Source organism: Podarcis cretensis (assembly GCF_951804945.1).
Source record: "Podarcis cretensis genome assembly, chromosome: 15".
Taxonomy (NCBI): Eukaryota; Metazoa; Chordata; class Lepidosauria; order Squamata; family Lacertidae; genus Podarcis; species Podarcis cretensis.
Window position 1 is genome coordinate 14,316,388 of NC_137185.1, and position 13,915 is coordinate 14,330,302.

General features: G+C 46.1%; 1 protein-coding gene across 2 annotated transcripts; it reads left to right on the plus strand.

The window, feature by feature from the left end:
• The first annotated feature begins 660 nt into the window (after positions 1-660).
• On the plus strand, positions 661-13,678 carry RAD51D (RAD51 paralog D). Of its 2 annotated transcripts, none has more exons than XM_079956034.1 (11): positions 661-774; positions 1,924-2,017; positions 5,541-5,602; positions 7,168-7,286; positions 8,627-8,708; positions 9,129-9,263; positions 10,136-10,231; positions 11,275-11,365; positions 11,869-11,939; positions 12,666-12,833; positions 13,346-13,678. In XM_079956034.1, the coding sequence occupies exons 1-11, from the start codon at positions 766-768 to the stop codon at positions 13,406-13,408; spliced, it is 990 nt and encodes a 329-aa protein (XP_079812160.1). In that variant the 5' UTR covers positions 661-765; the 3' UTR covers positions 13,409-13,678. The 2 variants fall into 2 exon arrangements, with proteins under 2 accessions (XP_079812160.1, XP_079812161.1); XM_079956035.1 differs by having other exon boundaries at positions 751-774; positions 1,892-2,017.
• Positions 13,679-13,915: the final 237 nt, after the last annotated feature.

A 13,915-nucleotide genomic window follows, 5' to 3' on the forward strand; every position in this document is an offset into this window, starting at 1 on the left:
TTCTCCTTGTGCCCTCCATCTTTCCCAACATCAGGGTCTTTTCCAGGGAGTCTTCTCTTCTCATGAGGTGGCCAAAGTATTGGAGCCTCAGCTTCACGATCTGTCCTTCCAGTGAGCACACAGGACTGATTTCCTTAAGAATGGATAGGTTTGATCTTCTTGCAGTCCATGGTCTTCTCCAGCACCATAATTCAAAAGCATCAATTCTTTGGCGATCAGCCTTCTTTATGGTCCAGCTCTCACTTCCATACATCACTACTGGGAAAACCATAGCTTTAACTATACGGACCTTTGTTGGCAAGGTCTCTGCTTTTTATGATGCTGTCTAGGTTTGTCACTGCTCTTCTCCCAAGAAACAGGTGTCTTTTAATTTCGTGACTGCTGTCACCATCTGCAGTGATCATGGAGCCCAAGAAAGTAAAATCTCTCACTGCCTCCGTTTCTTCCCCTTCTATTCGCCAGGAGGTGATGGGAGCAGTGGCCATGATCTTCGGTTTTTTGATGTTGAGCTTCAGACCATATTTTGCACTCTCCTCTTTCACCCTCAATAAAAGGTTCTTTAATTCCTCCTCACTTTCTGCCATCAAGGTTGTGTCATCTGCATGCTACTTACCTGTAAATAGGCAAGAAAGCATTGTGCTGTCACTTCCACGACAAGCCGGCAGGTGGGGCTAAAGCGCAATACTTGGTGGTCTTGAAGGCGAAAGACCTGGCCGCTCTAGGAATAAAGCAGGAAATAGAGCTGCAAGAAGGCGCTCAGTTTGCATGCATGGGGTAAGTGAGAGCCGAAGTTTTTGGAGATGCAGGAAGGGAAGGTCTTTTTCTGGGGCTCCGGTTTTACAGGCAGTTTCGCTTTGCACGTCATCCTGCCAGCTGCATGCCAGCAACTTTCAAAAATTTTCAGGCAGGGGTCTCTCCCAGCCCTACCTGGGATGCTGGGGACTTGAACCTGCGACCTTCCCAAGTCAAATGCCTTGCTACTGAGTTAAGAGACCAGTCCTCATTGTTCCAAGTCAAGGGCTGACTTAAATAGGAGCATGGAAAGCTACCTTATACCATGTCAGGCCATTGGTCCATCTAGCTCAGCATTGTCTACACTGACTGGCGCATCTCCCAGGGAATTCAGCTAGCGGTTCTCACACAGCTTTGTGCTGGCGATTGAACCTGCAACCTTCGCAAAAGCACGATTTAAAACACACCAGGGCACGCGTTAAGCCTATGTGCTAAAGTAGTAGAGATACAGTAATGCTGCCAAGTTGTTAATGCTGCAAGTTGTTTTAAATTGCTTTTAATGCTACAACCCACTCTGGGACTTTAAGATGAAAGGTGGGCAATAAATAACACACACACACAAACACAACGTTAGCATAAGGCACAAGTCAACATCCGCAGGAAAAAAGCAGTGGTCTCATTCTCTATAAAGCAGCTTCTCGTAGTAGGTTGCTGAGGATTTGTCCTTGCTTGTGGCTCCAGAATAATAATAATAATAATAATAATAATAATAATAATAATAATTATTTATATCCTGCCCATCTGGCTGGGTTTCCCCAGCCACTTTGGGCGGCTCCCAACAGAACATTAAAAACACAATAAAAGATCAAACATTAAAAGCTTCACTAAACAGGGCTGCTTTCAGATGTCTTCTAAAAGTCAGATAGTTGTTTTTCCTTGACATCTGATGGGAGAGCGTTCCACAAGACAGGCGCCACTACCAAGAAGGCCCTCTGCCTGGTTCATAGAAGAATCATAGAAACATAGAGGTGGAAGGAACCATGAGGATCATCTAGTCCAACCCCCTGCAGTGCAGGAATCTTTTTGCCCAGTGTGGGATTCCAACCCAGGACCCTGAGATTAATAGTTTCATGTTCTACTGACTGAGCTTTCTGTCCAGATACTCAGGCCTCTTGCTGTTCCCCCACCTAGGTTTTCACACCAGCCATGATCCTCCGTGTGGGGCTGTGTCCTGGGCTCACGCCTGAGATGCTCCAGCATCTGAAGACCAGCGGCATCAAAACAGGTCAAGACTAGACTTCCTTTAGCCAGTTTGGGGTGGGTGCATGGGAATGAGAAGGGTCTCTGTTCCATATCTTGGGGGTGGGGATGGAGGAGGCCTTTGAAGCTTCTGGGCAGTTATTACCATGATTTGTGTCTTGTCTTTGCAGATGTTGTTGGACTCCAACTCCCATCAGCCAGTATGGCCAGGAACCTGTGATGGGAGTTGGGTATCCAATGACATCTGGAGGGCCACAGGTTCCCTGTTTCTGATTCGTTCAGCAAAGAGTGTGGCTTTTGAAGAAAGCCCAATGACTAAATCTGATAGCTCCCTGCCTGAAAAAGCTTCCAATATGATTTAAAAAATAAATTTTTAAAAATTACAGTGCAGTGGGTGAAGGGCGGGGGTTGGAAAAGGAGAAGGACATAAGAGGAATCCTGATTGGACCAAAGACATCAGTACGCAGCTGGATCCTCTAGGAAGCCCATGAGCATGTTATGGTGGCAATAGACATCCCCCGTGGTTTGTTTCTTGATAGTGTTGTTGTTTAGTTGTTTAGTCGTGTCCGACTCTTCGTGACCCCATGGACCAGAGCACGCCAGGCACTCCTGTCTTCCACTGCCTCCCGCAGTTTGGTCAAACTCATGCTGGTAGCTTCGAGAACACTGTCCAACCATCTCGTCCTCTGTCATCCTCTTCTCCTTGTGCCCTCCACCTTTCCCAACATCAGGGTCTTTTCCAGGGAGTCTTCTCATGAGGTGGCCAAAGTACTGGAGCCTCAGCTTCAGGATCTGTCCTTCCAGTGAGCCCTCAGAGCTGATTTCCTTAAGAATGGAGAGGCTTGATCTTCTTGCAGTTCATGGGACTCTCAAGAGTCTCCTCCAGCACCATAATTCAAAAGCATCAATTCTTTTTTTTTTTTTATAAATATTTATTAGCATTTCAATAATACACATAGACACACACACAAAAAAAAGAAGAAATAACAAAAAATACAAAATTTAGAAAAAAAAAGAACAATTAAAAACAAATGAGATTTCAATTGCTTATTTTCATATAACTTCTTTCTTAGACCTCCTCTCCCCTCCCCTTCTTGTATTCCAGTTCAAATTATTAATCCTGCAAATCCTTATTACTTAATTCTCAACCTTAAACTTAATGATTTTAACATACTGTAATTTTACCTTTCCTCATTCTTCCATTAAATTATTATTGCATTCCTCATTTTCATTTCATTTTAACCATTTTATACAACCAATTTTAACTTATCTAATCTTAAACATCTTATGCATCATTTCTTATTCTTTAACATATTTCTTAAAGTCAATATTTCCCTTCCATGGCTTTCCCAACTTCCATACAAATATCAAAACAAATTAAAACAAAGTAATTAGTAATTCTGTACCCTTTGGATTATCAAACTCCAACCCCCCTTTCCCGGTTTGGTCCCCAATAAATGTTCAATCAATACTGTTTAACCTGGAGATCTCACGTCCGAGGCTCTCAAGTCGTCCTCAGTTCCTCTCTGCCGGCCTCTTGGATAGTCCTTTAGGTTAAGCCCCAAGGCTCGAAGGGGCTCTGACCCAACAAGATCCATGATTTTTCCAGTTGACCCTCCATATTTAAAATTAATGCTAATGAGGTGCTCCACTCTCGAATTTGCAGTTTCCAACTCAGTCCAAACTTTCCACCTCAAATTTTTATTCTCCTTTATTATCTGCATGCCAGGCCCCAAACTGTAATTCTCCCTTGACATCTGCAAAATTACCAGTCCACCTTCCTTTTCCTCAAAAGCAACATGTGTCTCTTCCATAGTCTCATGACTCTCAGATTCCTCTTGTTGTTGATATGTGTAAACTTCCTCAAAAGCAACGTGTGTCTCTTCCATAGTCTCATGGCTCTCAGATTCCTCTTGTTGTTGATATGTATAAATTTCTTGCCTCCACTCCCTGTCAGCTTCAACAATGTTGTTTACTGCCAGGGCCAGAGTGTTCACATTTGTAGTCAAAACATCTGTCTGATCTTGTAACTTTCCCAGGAGAGCCAGTATTTTGTTGAGTTTAGTCTGATTTTTGCTTCTTTCAGCCATTTTTGTAGTGTCTCTCAGTTTAAAAACCAGCCAGTGAGTTAATTTGTAGCTGCTCTCCCTTATTTTCCAGAAATTGCAACAAATATAGCCAGCAGATGCAACAAAGACAAAGTTCCCTTTATCCTTTCCTTTTGACAGCTATTTTGACAGCTGTCAAAATCTTCAATGGTTCCTCAACAGGTTCTCTCGCGGGGCGCCCCCGGGTTCCGGGGGGGTGAAACTTTAGCTCCTAACATTAGTTTTATCCTCCAGTAAAATTTATAGCGTCAAGCCGTGAAGGTTTTTTTTTTTTTATAAAAAAAAAGAGAGTTCTCTCGACTTTAAGTTGCAAGCTCTTTGCGTTAAAATATCTACTCAAAGGGGGGGGCGACTTCCTTTTTGACCCTTCCCCGCTCGTTCCCAATTCAAGAAAAAATTTTTAAGTTCCAAATTTCATATGTACTCACGGGTTCTTATTTTTAAGTCCAATTGTTCCAAGGAAAAAGTCAGCGCTTCTCCGACAATGGCATGCGGCTTCGCTCCGCAGAAGGAGCAATCGACTCACAGCACCGCGCCGTCCCCCGCCCCGTTCCTGAGCCTTTAAAAAGGCTCCTTCGCGGTTTGGGGGGGCGCAAATGGTGCCCGCCGAGTCACCACGTTCACAGGCATCAGCGCCTGTGATTTTTAAGGGTCCCCGCGTCGCCGGCGCGGACAAGACCCGATCCTGCGGAGCCGATTCCCTCCGGAGCTCGGAGGGAATCCGCCATTAATCGGCAGCGCTAACCCGGAAGTCCCTAAAAGCATCAATTCTTCGGTGATCAGCCTTTTTGATAGTAATGGTATACAATTCCCAGAGTGGTTTCACAATCAATCCCTCTTCACGGGGTCTCTATGAATACTGGTTTCATGACAACCCTTTTAGCACCCTTAACAAACTACAACTCCCTGGATCCTCCAGGGAAAAGCCATGACTGTTAAAAGTGGTATCACAGTGCTTCAAAAGTATGGGGTAATGTGGCCTAAGTACAACACACACTGTTTTGGGGTGAGGCATGGCAGCCCCTGGAACACTACTGGCTCCTCTTATTCAAATCATAAATAGCACCATAAAGTGCTATTATACCACTTTAAGCAAACATGGCTTCCCTCAATGAATCATGGGAGCTGTCGTTTGCTGAGGACTCTGAGAGTTGTTAAAAGTTGTTCCCCTCAAAGAGCGCCAAATTCTCAGAGTTCCCTGTGAAGAGAGATTGACTGTTAAACACTCTGATGAAGTCTCAGTACCTGTAAGAAACTACAGTTCCCAGAATCCTTTGAGGCAAGAAATGGCTGTTTGAAGTGGTGTTGTAGCACTTTAAATGTACAGTGCAAATGTGGCCTAAAGTGTTTGCACTACATTTCTTGTTTGGGACTCTTACGGTCTGGTTTCCAGCTGCTGACTATTTCTGTGTCCTGCCCCCCACCCCAAACATTTTGCAGTGGAGGATCTTGTTTCATCAGATCTGGAGGAAATTGCCCAGAAGTGTTTGTTGTCGTACAAGGTGAGTACATAAGAAGCTGCCTTATCCTGAATCAGGCCATTGCTCCGCCTCACTTTATACTGCCGGCATTGACTGGCGGCAGCTTTCCAAGATTTCAGGGGACACCCCCCAGCCCTAACTGGAGATGCTGGGGTCCGAGTCTGGGACCTTCTGCATGCAAAGCAGGTGTTCTGTCACTGAGTTAAGAGTCTAGTCTTCATGGTTCCAAGTCAAGGGCTCAGTTGAATAAGAACATCGGAAGCTACCTTGAAGTGATTCCTACCCTTGGCTCCATCTAGCTCAGTACTGACTACACTGACTCTCCCAGGATTTCAGGCAGGAAGTCTCTCCTAACCCCACCTGTTGATTGTCAATGTTTGTAAAAATAAAAAAAAGGAAAGGGTTCTGACGTTCCTTTGTCTCCTCAGCCTGGTCCTCAGACTCTTGTCAGCATAAAGGAGTCCACAAGAATATCCTTGCAGACTGCTTTCTGCTTTTATTCTTAAAAGTCTTTCTGCAAAAGTGACTGACCAACTGTACACACATTTACACTACCAGCTTTCACCAACCAACCCAACAACCAAACTAACATTTCTCACTCTATATATACAACTCGGTGCAGGCCGCTGAGTCATGCTGACCCAGCTTTTTAAGCATTAAAGAAACAGCAGCCATTTTAGCTGTGACAGTGATTCTACAGTGGTGCCTCGCAAGACGAAATTAATTCGCTCCGCGAGTTGCTTTGTCTTGCGATTTTTTCGTCTTGCGGAGTGCGGATTCCCCGGGTATTAACGGTTTTACAAAAAAGGAAGCAAACCCGCAAGACATTTTCGTCTTGCAAAGCAAGCCCATAGGGAAATTCGTCTTGCGAAGCACCTCGAAAAACGGAAAACCCTTTCGTCTAGCAAGTTTTTCGTCTTGCGAGGCATTCGTCTTGCAGGGCACCACTGTACTGGTGATTGAACCTGCAACTTTCTGCATGAAAGGCAGGTGCTATATCCCTTATCTATAACCCTTCACCAGGTCTTTTGAGATGGTTTTGACCATGTTTCATTGCTCAGTACACACAAAACAGGTAGCAATTTTTCTCTTGCTTCCCAACAAAGCAAGAGTTGAACGAAGATCTCTCTGCAAAGGCTAGAGATATTCTTATTCATATTATCATCATTACCATTGTTTATTATCACCACCACACCTTTCTTTGTGCTGCTTTTCAGGTGGCTTATGTAGGGGAAAGTAAATAGCGAAAAGTTTTTTCCTCCCTCTCTCATAACACTGAAACTCTTGGACACCCAATGTAGCTGAATGTTGGAAGATTCAGGGCAGATAAAGTCCTTCTCCGTGAAGTGCATAGTTACACTACAGAGCTCCCTCCCACATGAGACAGGGATGACAGCTAAAAGAGGGTCGGACAAATTAAGGCTACCAATGACTACTTGCCACAATGGTTATGCTGTACCTCCACTGTCAGGCATGGTTTGCCACGGGGTATAAATACATAAATAGAGTAAATAAATATAAATAAATGATGATATTGGAGGGTTAGTTTCCAGACATAGCCTTGACTTATTCTGCTTTCTCCACAGGCCTTAGCTGCAGTAAGGCGTATCTTGCTGGCCCAGTTTGCCTCATTCCCTGTCAATGGGGCAGACCTCTATGAAGAGCTCAAAAACACCACCGCCATCTTGTCTACCGGGAGCAAAAGGCAAGAGCAGACCCCGTCAACTCCTTTACTGGACCTTTCTCTCTAATGTCCAATGTAAAATAGACAGGGCTTTCACCACAGAGATGTCAAGGGATAGAGTGGGGGCAACTCTACATCTACAGTGGTACCTTGGGTTACATACGCTTCAGGTTACATACGCTTCAGGTTACAGATTCCGCTAACCCAGAAATAGTATCTCGGGTTAAGAACTTTGCTTCAGGATGAGAATATAAATCATGGTCCGGTGGCGCGACTGCAGCAGGAGGCCCCATTAGCTAAAGTGGTGCTTCAGGTTAAGAACAGTTTCAGGTTAAGAATGGACCTCCAGAATGAACTAAGTACTTAACCCGAGGTTGTACCATTGTACTGAGAATTGTGCCTTATGGCATCTTTCCTTTTTCCAAACACGCACCAGAATTTGAGGCTTCATGTGAGCCTCTGTGGCATGGGGACACTGTGGTCTAAACCACTGAACCTCTTGGGCTTGCTGATCAAAAGGTTGGCAGTTCGAATCCCTGCAACGGGGTGAGCTCCCATTGCTCTGTCCCAGCTTCTGCCAACCTAGCAGTTTGAAAGCATGCCAGTGCAAGTAGATAAATAGGTACCGTTGCAGCAGGAAGGTAAACGGCATTTCTGTGTACTCTGGCTTCCATCAACAGTATCCCGTTGCACCAGAAGCAGTTTAGTCATGCTCGCCACATGACCCAGAAAGCTGTCTGCGGACAAACACCGGCTCCCTCAGCCTGTAAAGCGAGATGAGCGCCACAACCCCATAGTCACCTTTGACTGGACTTGACCGCCCAGGGGTTCTTTATCTTTACCTGTGCCATGGGGGGCGAAGCCTAACTTTCTGCGGACCTTGGGAGATGGTGATCTGCTCTTGTTTTCTGGACCACCTCTCTGGGACTCCCTTCCTCTTCTGTCTTGTCTGTGAGAGAGGGATGCCAAAGCATTCATTTCTCTTCTTGAGGGCCAGATAGTGAGGCCTGGTGGGATGTCCATGGCCCATGGGCCTGAGATTCCTGGCCCATGTGTGAGTCGATTTGCAATGGGGTCAAGTTCAAGGTGTCACTATTATTGAGGAGATTCTGACTAAACCTTAGGAATAACTTTCTGAGGGCAAGAGCTGTTTGACAGTGGAACAGGCTAACTGAGAAGGTGGCAGGCCTTCTTTTGTTGAAGGTATTTAAACAGAAACTGGGTGGCCATCTGTCAGGGATTCTTTCGCTGTGGTTCTTATGCTGCAGAGGCCTGGACTGGATGATCCTTGTTCTGCCTTCTGCGATTCTATTTCCCTGTTCTGATTATTTTTTCTTTTTCGTTTCCCATCGCTGTTCAAGCTTGGACAAGCTCCTGGACTCTGGCTTGTACACTGGGGAGGTGACTGAGCTTGTGGGGGCTCCTGGAGCTGGCAAAACTCAGGTAGGCCGCTTGTGAGTGGGGAGAATCCATCAGCTGAGGCCACCGGAGTCACTGTGGCTGTTCTGGTTGAAAATAGCTCTCAAAGCAGTTTAAAAGAATAAAATGATCAAAGAGAAGAATGGTCAACAATAATGGAAGACCTTCGAAAAATTGAAATAGCAATAGGCTAAGCTTGCCTAAACAAAAATGTGTTTAGAAAGTGTAATATCAATAGGCAGGGATTTCCATGATGATGATGATGAATGATGTTGGCTGGGGCTGATGGGGGATGGAGTTCAACTCACACCTAGAGCTTTTCCAGTTTTGGAAATGACATTTGTGGTGATTGTGCTTCATAGAATCATCACATGGGGAGGCATCTCAAAAGGTCCTCTAGCCCAGCTCAGCTTCTGTGCGCTCTCTGTCTCTCCATATTTCTAGGTGTGTCTCAACATAGCTGCAAGTGTCTCCCACAGCCTCAAGCAGAACCTTCTGTACATTGACTCCACAGGGGGCTTCACAGCCACCCGTTTGCTGCAACTCCTTCAACTGAGGACTGAGGATGAGCAGGAGCAGGTCAGTGTGAGCCAAAGAGGACAAAGGGGCTCTTGTGGCCTCTATATTACTGCATTTAGTTATATTATGTTTTTTAAATTCCTCTTAACGTAATAAAAATTAGATAGAAACAAAATGAGGGGTTGGCATCCATTTAAGTTTTACGTATAGTAGACCCACTGAAATTAATAGATCTCAGCCATATTCATTCATTTCAGTGGGGCTACTCTCAAAACCAAGATGTGCTCTCCCAAGCCCACATCTGCAGCACATTGGCACTCCTGTCTCAGCGACGTCTGTGCTGGCTTGGAAGAGGGCATGATCCCCAAGGACGTGATCTATGGGAAACTGGCTTCAGGCATCAGGCCTGTTGGCAGACCAACTCTGTGTTACAAAGATGTCTGCAAATGTGACATGAAAACTGGCAACATCAGCCCCTGCTGTGTGGGAATCCCTTGCAAACCACCACAATGCCAGGAGACATAGAGTTGGGTCATACATCCAGAGGAGGAATGACCACTGGGGGAGCACAGAGAGAAGAAACGCCATGGTGCATCTGCAGCAGCCCAGCCGGACTCCCTCCTCTGCCCCAGCTGCAACAAAACATGTCTCTCCCTATTGGTCTCTGCAACCACAGCAGTCACTGCAACCATCCAATGGTTTGACTTCACCCCCCAAGACACACTCCTCCATGGTCTCGCAAGACAGACAGCTGCCAACAACTCTGAGCCGGACTAATGTTGGGTACAGCCCTGTACGTTTTTTGTAAATCGCTTTGAGTTTGTGGTTCCCCTCCCAATCTAGTATTTATAAATATGTTACAAATAATGCAGAGAATGAGACACATTCTTGGCTGTGTCTGCCTTAACAGCTTTTCCTCCCTGCATGCATAGGCAGAGGCTTTGCAGAGGGTCCAGGTCATCCGTGTCTTTAACGCCTATAAAATGCTGGATGCATTGCAAGAGTTCCGCAGCAGTGCAGCCCACCAGGTGAGATTTTTCCAGTGCTCCCCTGCTTGCAAGACGCTCCATTGCTTTCCATCTCTAGAGCTCAAGCTGTTGCATCATATTACTCTGGAAATCCCCAACGTGTTGGAGTGTGTATGAATGAGTGGCTTTCTGCACATGGTCAGCTATACCCTTCCCTGTTCTCAACTTGCATCTTCTGGGGCGGGGGAAGCCCTGGTACAGAGAGCATACATTGCAGAGTGGTGTCGTCAATCTTAATTTAAGCTGTGCACCCCCCCCCCATATCCTGTTACCACCTCTTTTCTCCTGTCCTTTGGGTTCTGCTATCCAGGACTATTGCAGTGGCTAATTTGCTGAATGCAAAATTAATTTCTGTGCCAGAAAAAAAAAATGATTTCCCTGCAGTTTTCTGAGCTGTGAGATTTTCTGGGGGCAGAAGTCCTGGATTTCCTTGGTGGGGAGCCATGAGGGTAATCCCTTGTGGGATGTGCGCAGAGGAAGGCAACCAAGATGATGAAGGGTCTGGAAACCAAGCCTTGTGAGGAACAATTGAGAGAGTCGGGCATATTTAGCCAGGACAAGAGAAGACTGAGTGGTGATATGATAGCCATCTTCAAACATCTGAAGGGCTGTTGCATGGAAGATGGAGCGAGCTTGTTTTCTGCTGCTCCAGAGGGGAGGACCTGAACCAATGGATTCAGATGGTAGGAAAGGAGATTCCAACTAAGCTACAGGAAGAATTTTCTGGCAGGAAGAGCTGTTCAGCAGTGGAACCGATTACCTTGGAGGGTGGTGGACTCTTTTTATTGGAGGTTTTTAAACCAAAGTTGGATGTCTTTCTGTCAGGGATTCATTAGCTGGATTTATTGCATTGCCGTTATGTGTGTGTGTGTGTGTGTGGTTGGACTAGATGACATTGAGGTTCCTTCGGGCTCTGCAGTTCTATGATTCTACAACTGTGGCCTACTGTTAATTTGCCCTGCTTCATCATTGGTGCCTCGGCTGCGGAGAGCGGGATACAAGTAAAAAAATATTATTATTATTCTCTGCGCATTCTCCCTCAGGTTGTCAGTGCATCTGGGCCAGTGAAAGTTCTGGTGATTGATTCCATCTCCGCTGTTGTTTACCCTCTTTTGGGAAGTCGGCAGCCTGACGGTAAGCGACAAGTCCACCCCTGTCTCTCAGCAGGCTCTTGCCTGTTCCAGGTTAAGGGGTTCCACAGAGGACATCCCCCCCCCCCATCTTGCTGTTGGGTTTGTCTTATATACCAGAGACGGGGAACCTGTGGCACTCCAGCTATTCTTGAGAGGTTTCACAATCAATCCCTCTTCCCAGGGAACTCTGGGAACTGTACCCTTGTGAGGGGAATAAGGGGTCTCCTAACAACTCTCAGCACCTTTGACAAACTCGGTTCCCAGAATTCTTTGGGGAAAGCCGTGACTGTTTTACAGTATTGTAGCGCTTTAAATGTATGGTGTGATCGTGGCCTGAAATATTCCTGCCACTGTTGTGTGTGGTGGGGCTGCGTTGGGGGGTGGGGAGAAGCTCCAAAAGCTGACGAGCACATTTCTTCTGATTGGCTGAAAACCCCTTGCTCCCACGGAGAAATAGATGTTAATGGCAAACTTGGGAGGACCACGTCTCTGTCTTTCCTGCAGGCATGGCCCTCATGATGCATTTGGCGTGGGAGGTGAAAACGCTCGCCAGAGAGCTTGGAATGGCTGTTGTGGTAAGTGGTTGAGAGCAGCCACTAGACTGTGGGAATATGGTCATTTGTCCATAAGAGCATGGATGCAAGGATGCAAGGATGATTTCATAGTAGAAAGCATTGCTTGGAAGCATGAGCAACGCGTGGAGAGCTCATGCCATCCAATGACTGGTCCACGTAGCATAGCATGATCAAATACGTGGTCTGGTGTGAGAACATGAGACTAATGTATTGTATTGTCTTTTATCTGCTGACTGAGGCAAAGCTCTCTCCTTGATTTTGTATCTTTTCGTGGACACACAATAAAGGCTGTGCTCCAGCAGCTTCTAGAAGGGAGCTGCGGCCAGATTTCTGCAACCCATCTTGGTGTGAGACTGATTATTTACGGATGGCGAGCAGGTTCTCGTCACTAGACACTCACCTTTTTAGAAACTTTGCCCCTGCTGATTGCATAGGAGAAGAAGAGGGGTGTACATCAATGGTTCCCCATAAACTCATCCCCAGTGCCCCCTAGCCAGGGTTGTATAGTTAGAGTGTCAGACTGGGACCTGGAAGGCTGGGGTTCAAATTCTGACACAAGCAGGAAGCCCTGCCCCCAAATAATTCAGGTTTGTGGTTGAGTGGGAATTTTTCATCATTCTAGAAGGGGTGTGTGTGCCTTGTACAGCAGACCCAAAAAGGGTTTGTGCAGCTAACTACTCCGAAAGGGAAACGAAAGAGGACTAAAACCTGCCACTGTGTTTTCAGCTGACAAATCACGTGACCAGAGACAATGGCAATGGCCATCTCAAACCAGCACTGGGTCGCTCGTGGAGTTTCGTGCCCAGTACCCGGGTGCTGTTGGAGGATGGCAAGGAATCTTGCGGGGGAACTGATACCTCCCGAATTGCGTCCTTGACAAAATGTCCTCGGCAGGTGAGAAACTGGGGAGGTCATGCATGCCCCGGTATCCGTAGATTAAGGTAATGTGGAATCATGGGGTAGGCAGTTTCAGATGATCTAGCAATTGCAATTGTAGATGACCTAGCACTGTTCTTGAGAGTGGTCTGGGCTTTTAAAGGGCATTTTAGAGCATCTGTACCTGGATTTTCAGCCAAAAAGAAGCTCCCAGAGTGGCTTACATAAAAAAGAATTGAAAATAAGGCAATTCCTGCCTGCAGGCTGACTATCCGAAAAACAGTCTGGAAGGAGGAGGAAAAAAGGAAACTTGGGTGCCAGTTCTAAAAGAATAGCTGGAATGGAAGTGGTTCAGGGGCAGGAGGCACAGCCTGATAGAGCTGCCTTTTCAGCAGACCTGATGGGATTTAAGAGGAAGCCAGGCCCTGCAGCTTCCACTCCAGGAACCTTGCAGTCCTTCATTAGCACATTCCTCAGCTCTGCATAAAATAAGAGACTGATCCTTATATTCTGCCCTTCGTCTTTTGCAGGCTGTTGGGATTCAGGTAGATCTGGATCTGGGGAACTGGGAGCTGACGGAAGGTGCAGCATGATGTCAACTGGAGAGGGACCCATGGAAGATGCTAACGGAGGGGCCCCTGCCTCTTCAGCACAGCTGGCTCCCTTGCAGGATGAGGACCCCCTAGGTGGAGAGAGTAGGAGATGTCCTTCCTTGTTTTTCTATGTACTGACATTCTCCTGATTACTTGTGGAATAGCAATAGGTGGCTACGTTGCCATGCTATGGTTTCTCTTGGCTGTAACTTAATGTGGATAAATTTCTGGTTTGAGAGGAATAAAAAGAAAAGAGAAATAGGATGGCCAATGTTGTTACCGGTACTTCCAGGAAATGAGCCTCTGTGTTCTTATTCTTTGTTTTGCTGTGATATTGTTGCGTGGGCCTCAGTCTCCGAGTGGTGAGAGACCAGAGTTTGGTTTCCTTAGAATTAAGGTCAGTGGAGACTGTGGTGTCTTTAGAATACATGGTTTTATTTACACATAATATATAACCTGAGCATAGGATGGAGGGGCTCACAGCATTAACACCCCAGCATATCTTTT

What these genes read in the sequence shown, in the direction of transcription:
- RAD51D (XM_079956034.1), top strand. An exon ending in GCAGCAGTGCAGCCCACCAG is followed by an intron (nt 10,232 to 11,274) that starts GTGAGATTTTTC and finishes ATTCTCCCTCAG; the next exon opens with GTTGTCAGTGCATCTGGGCC. An exon ending in GGGAAGTCGGCAGCCTGACG is followed by an intron (nt 11,366 to 11,868) that starts GTAAGCGACAAG and finishes TCTTTCCTGCAG; the next exon opens with GCATGGCCCTCATGATGCAT.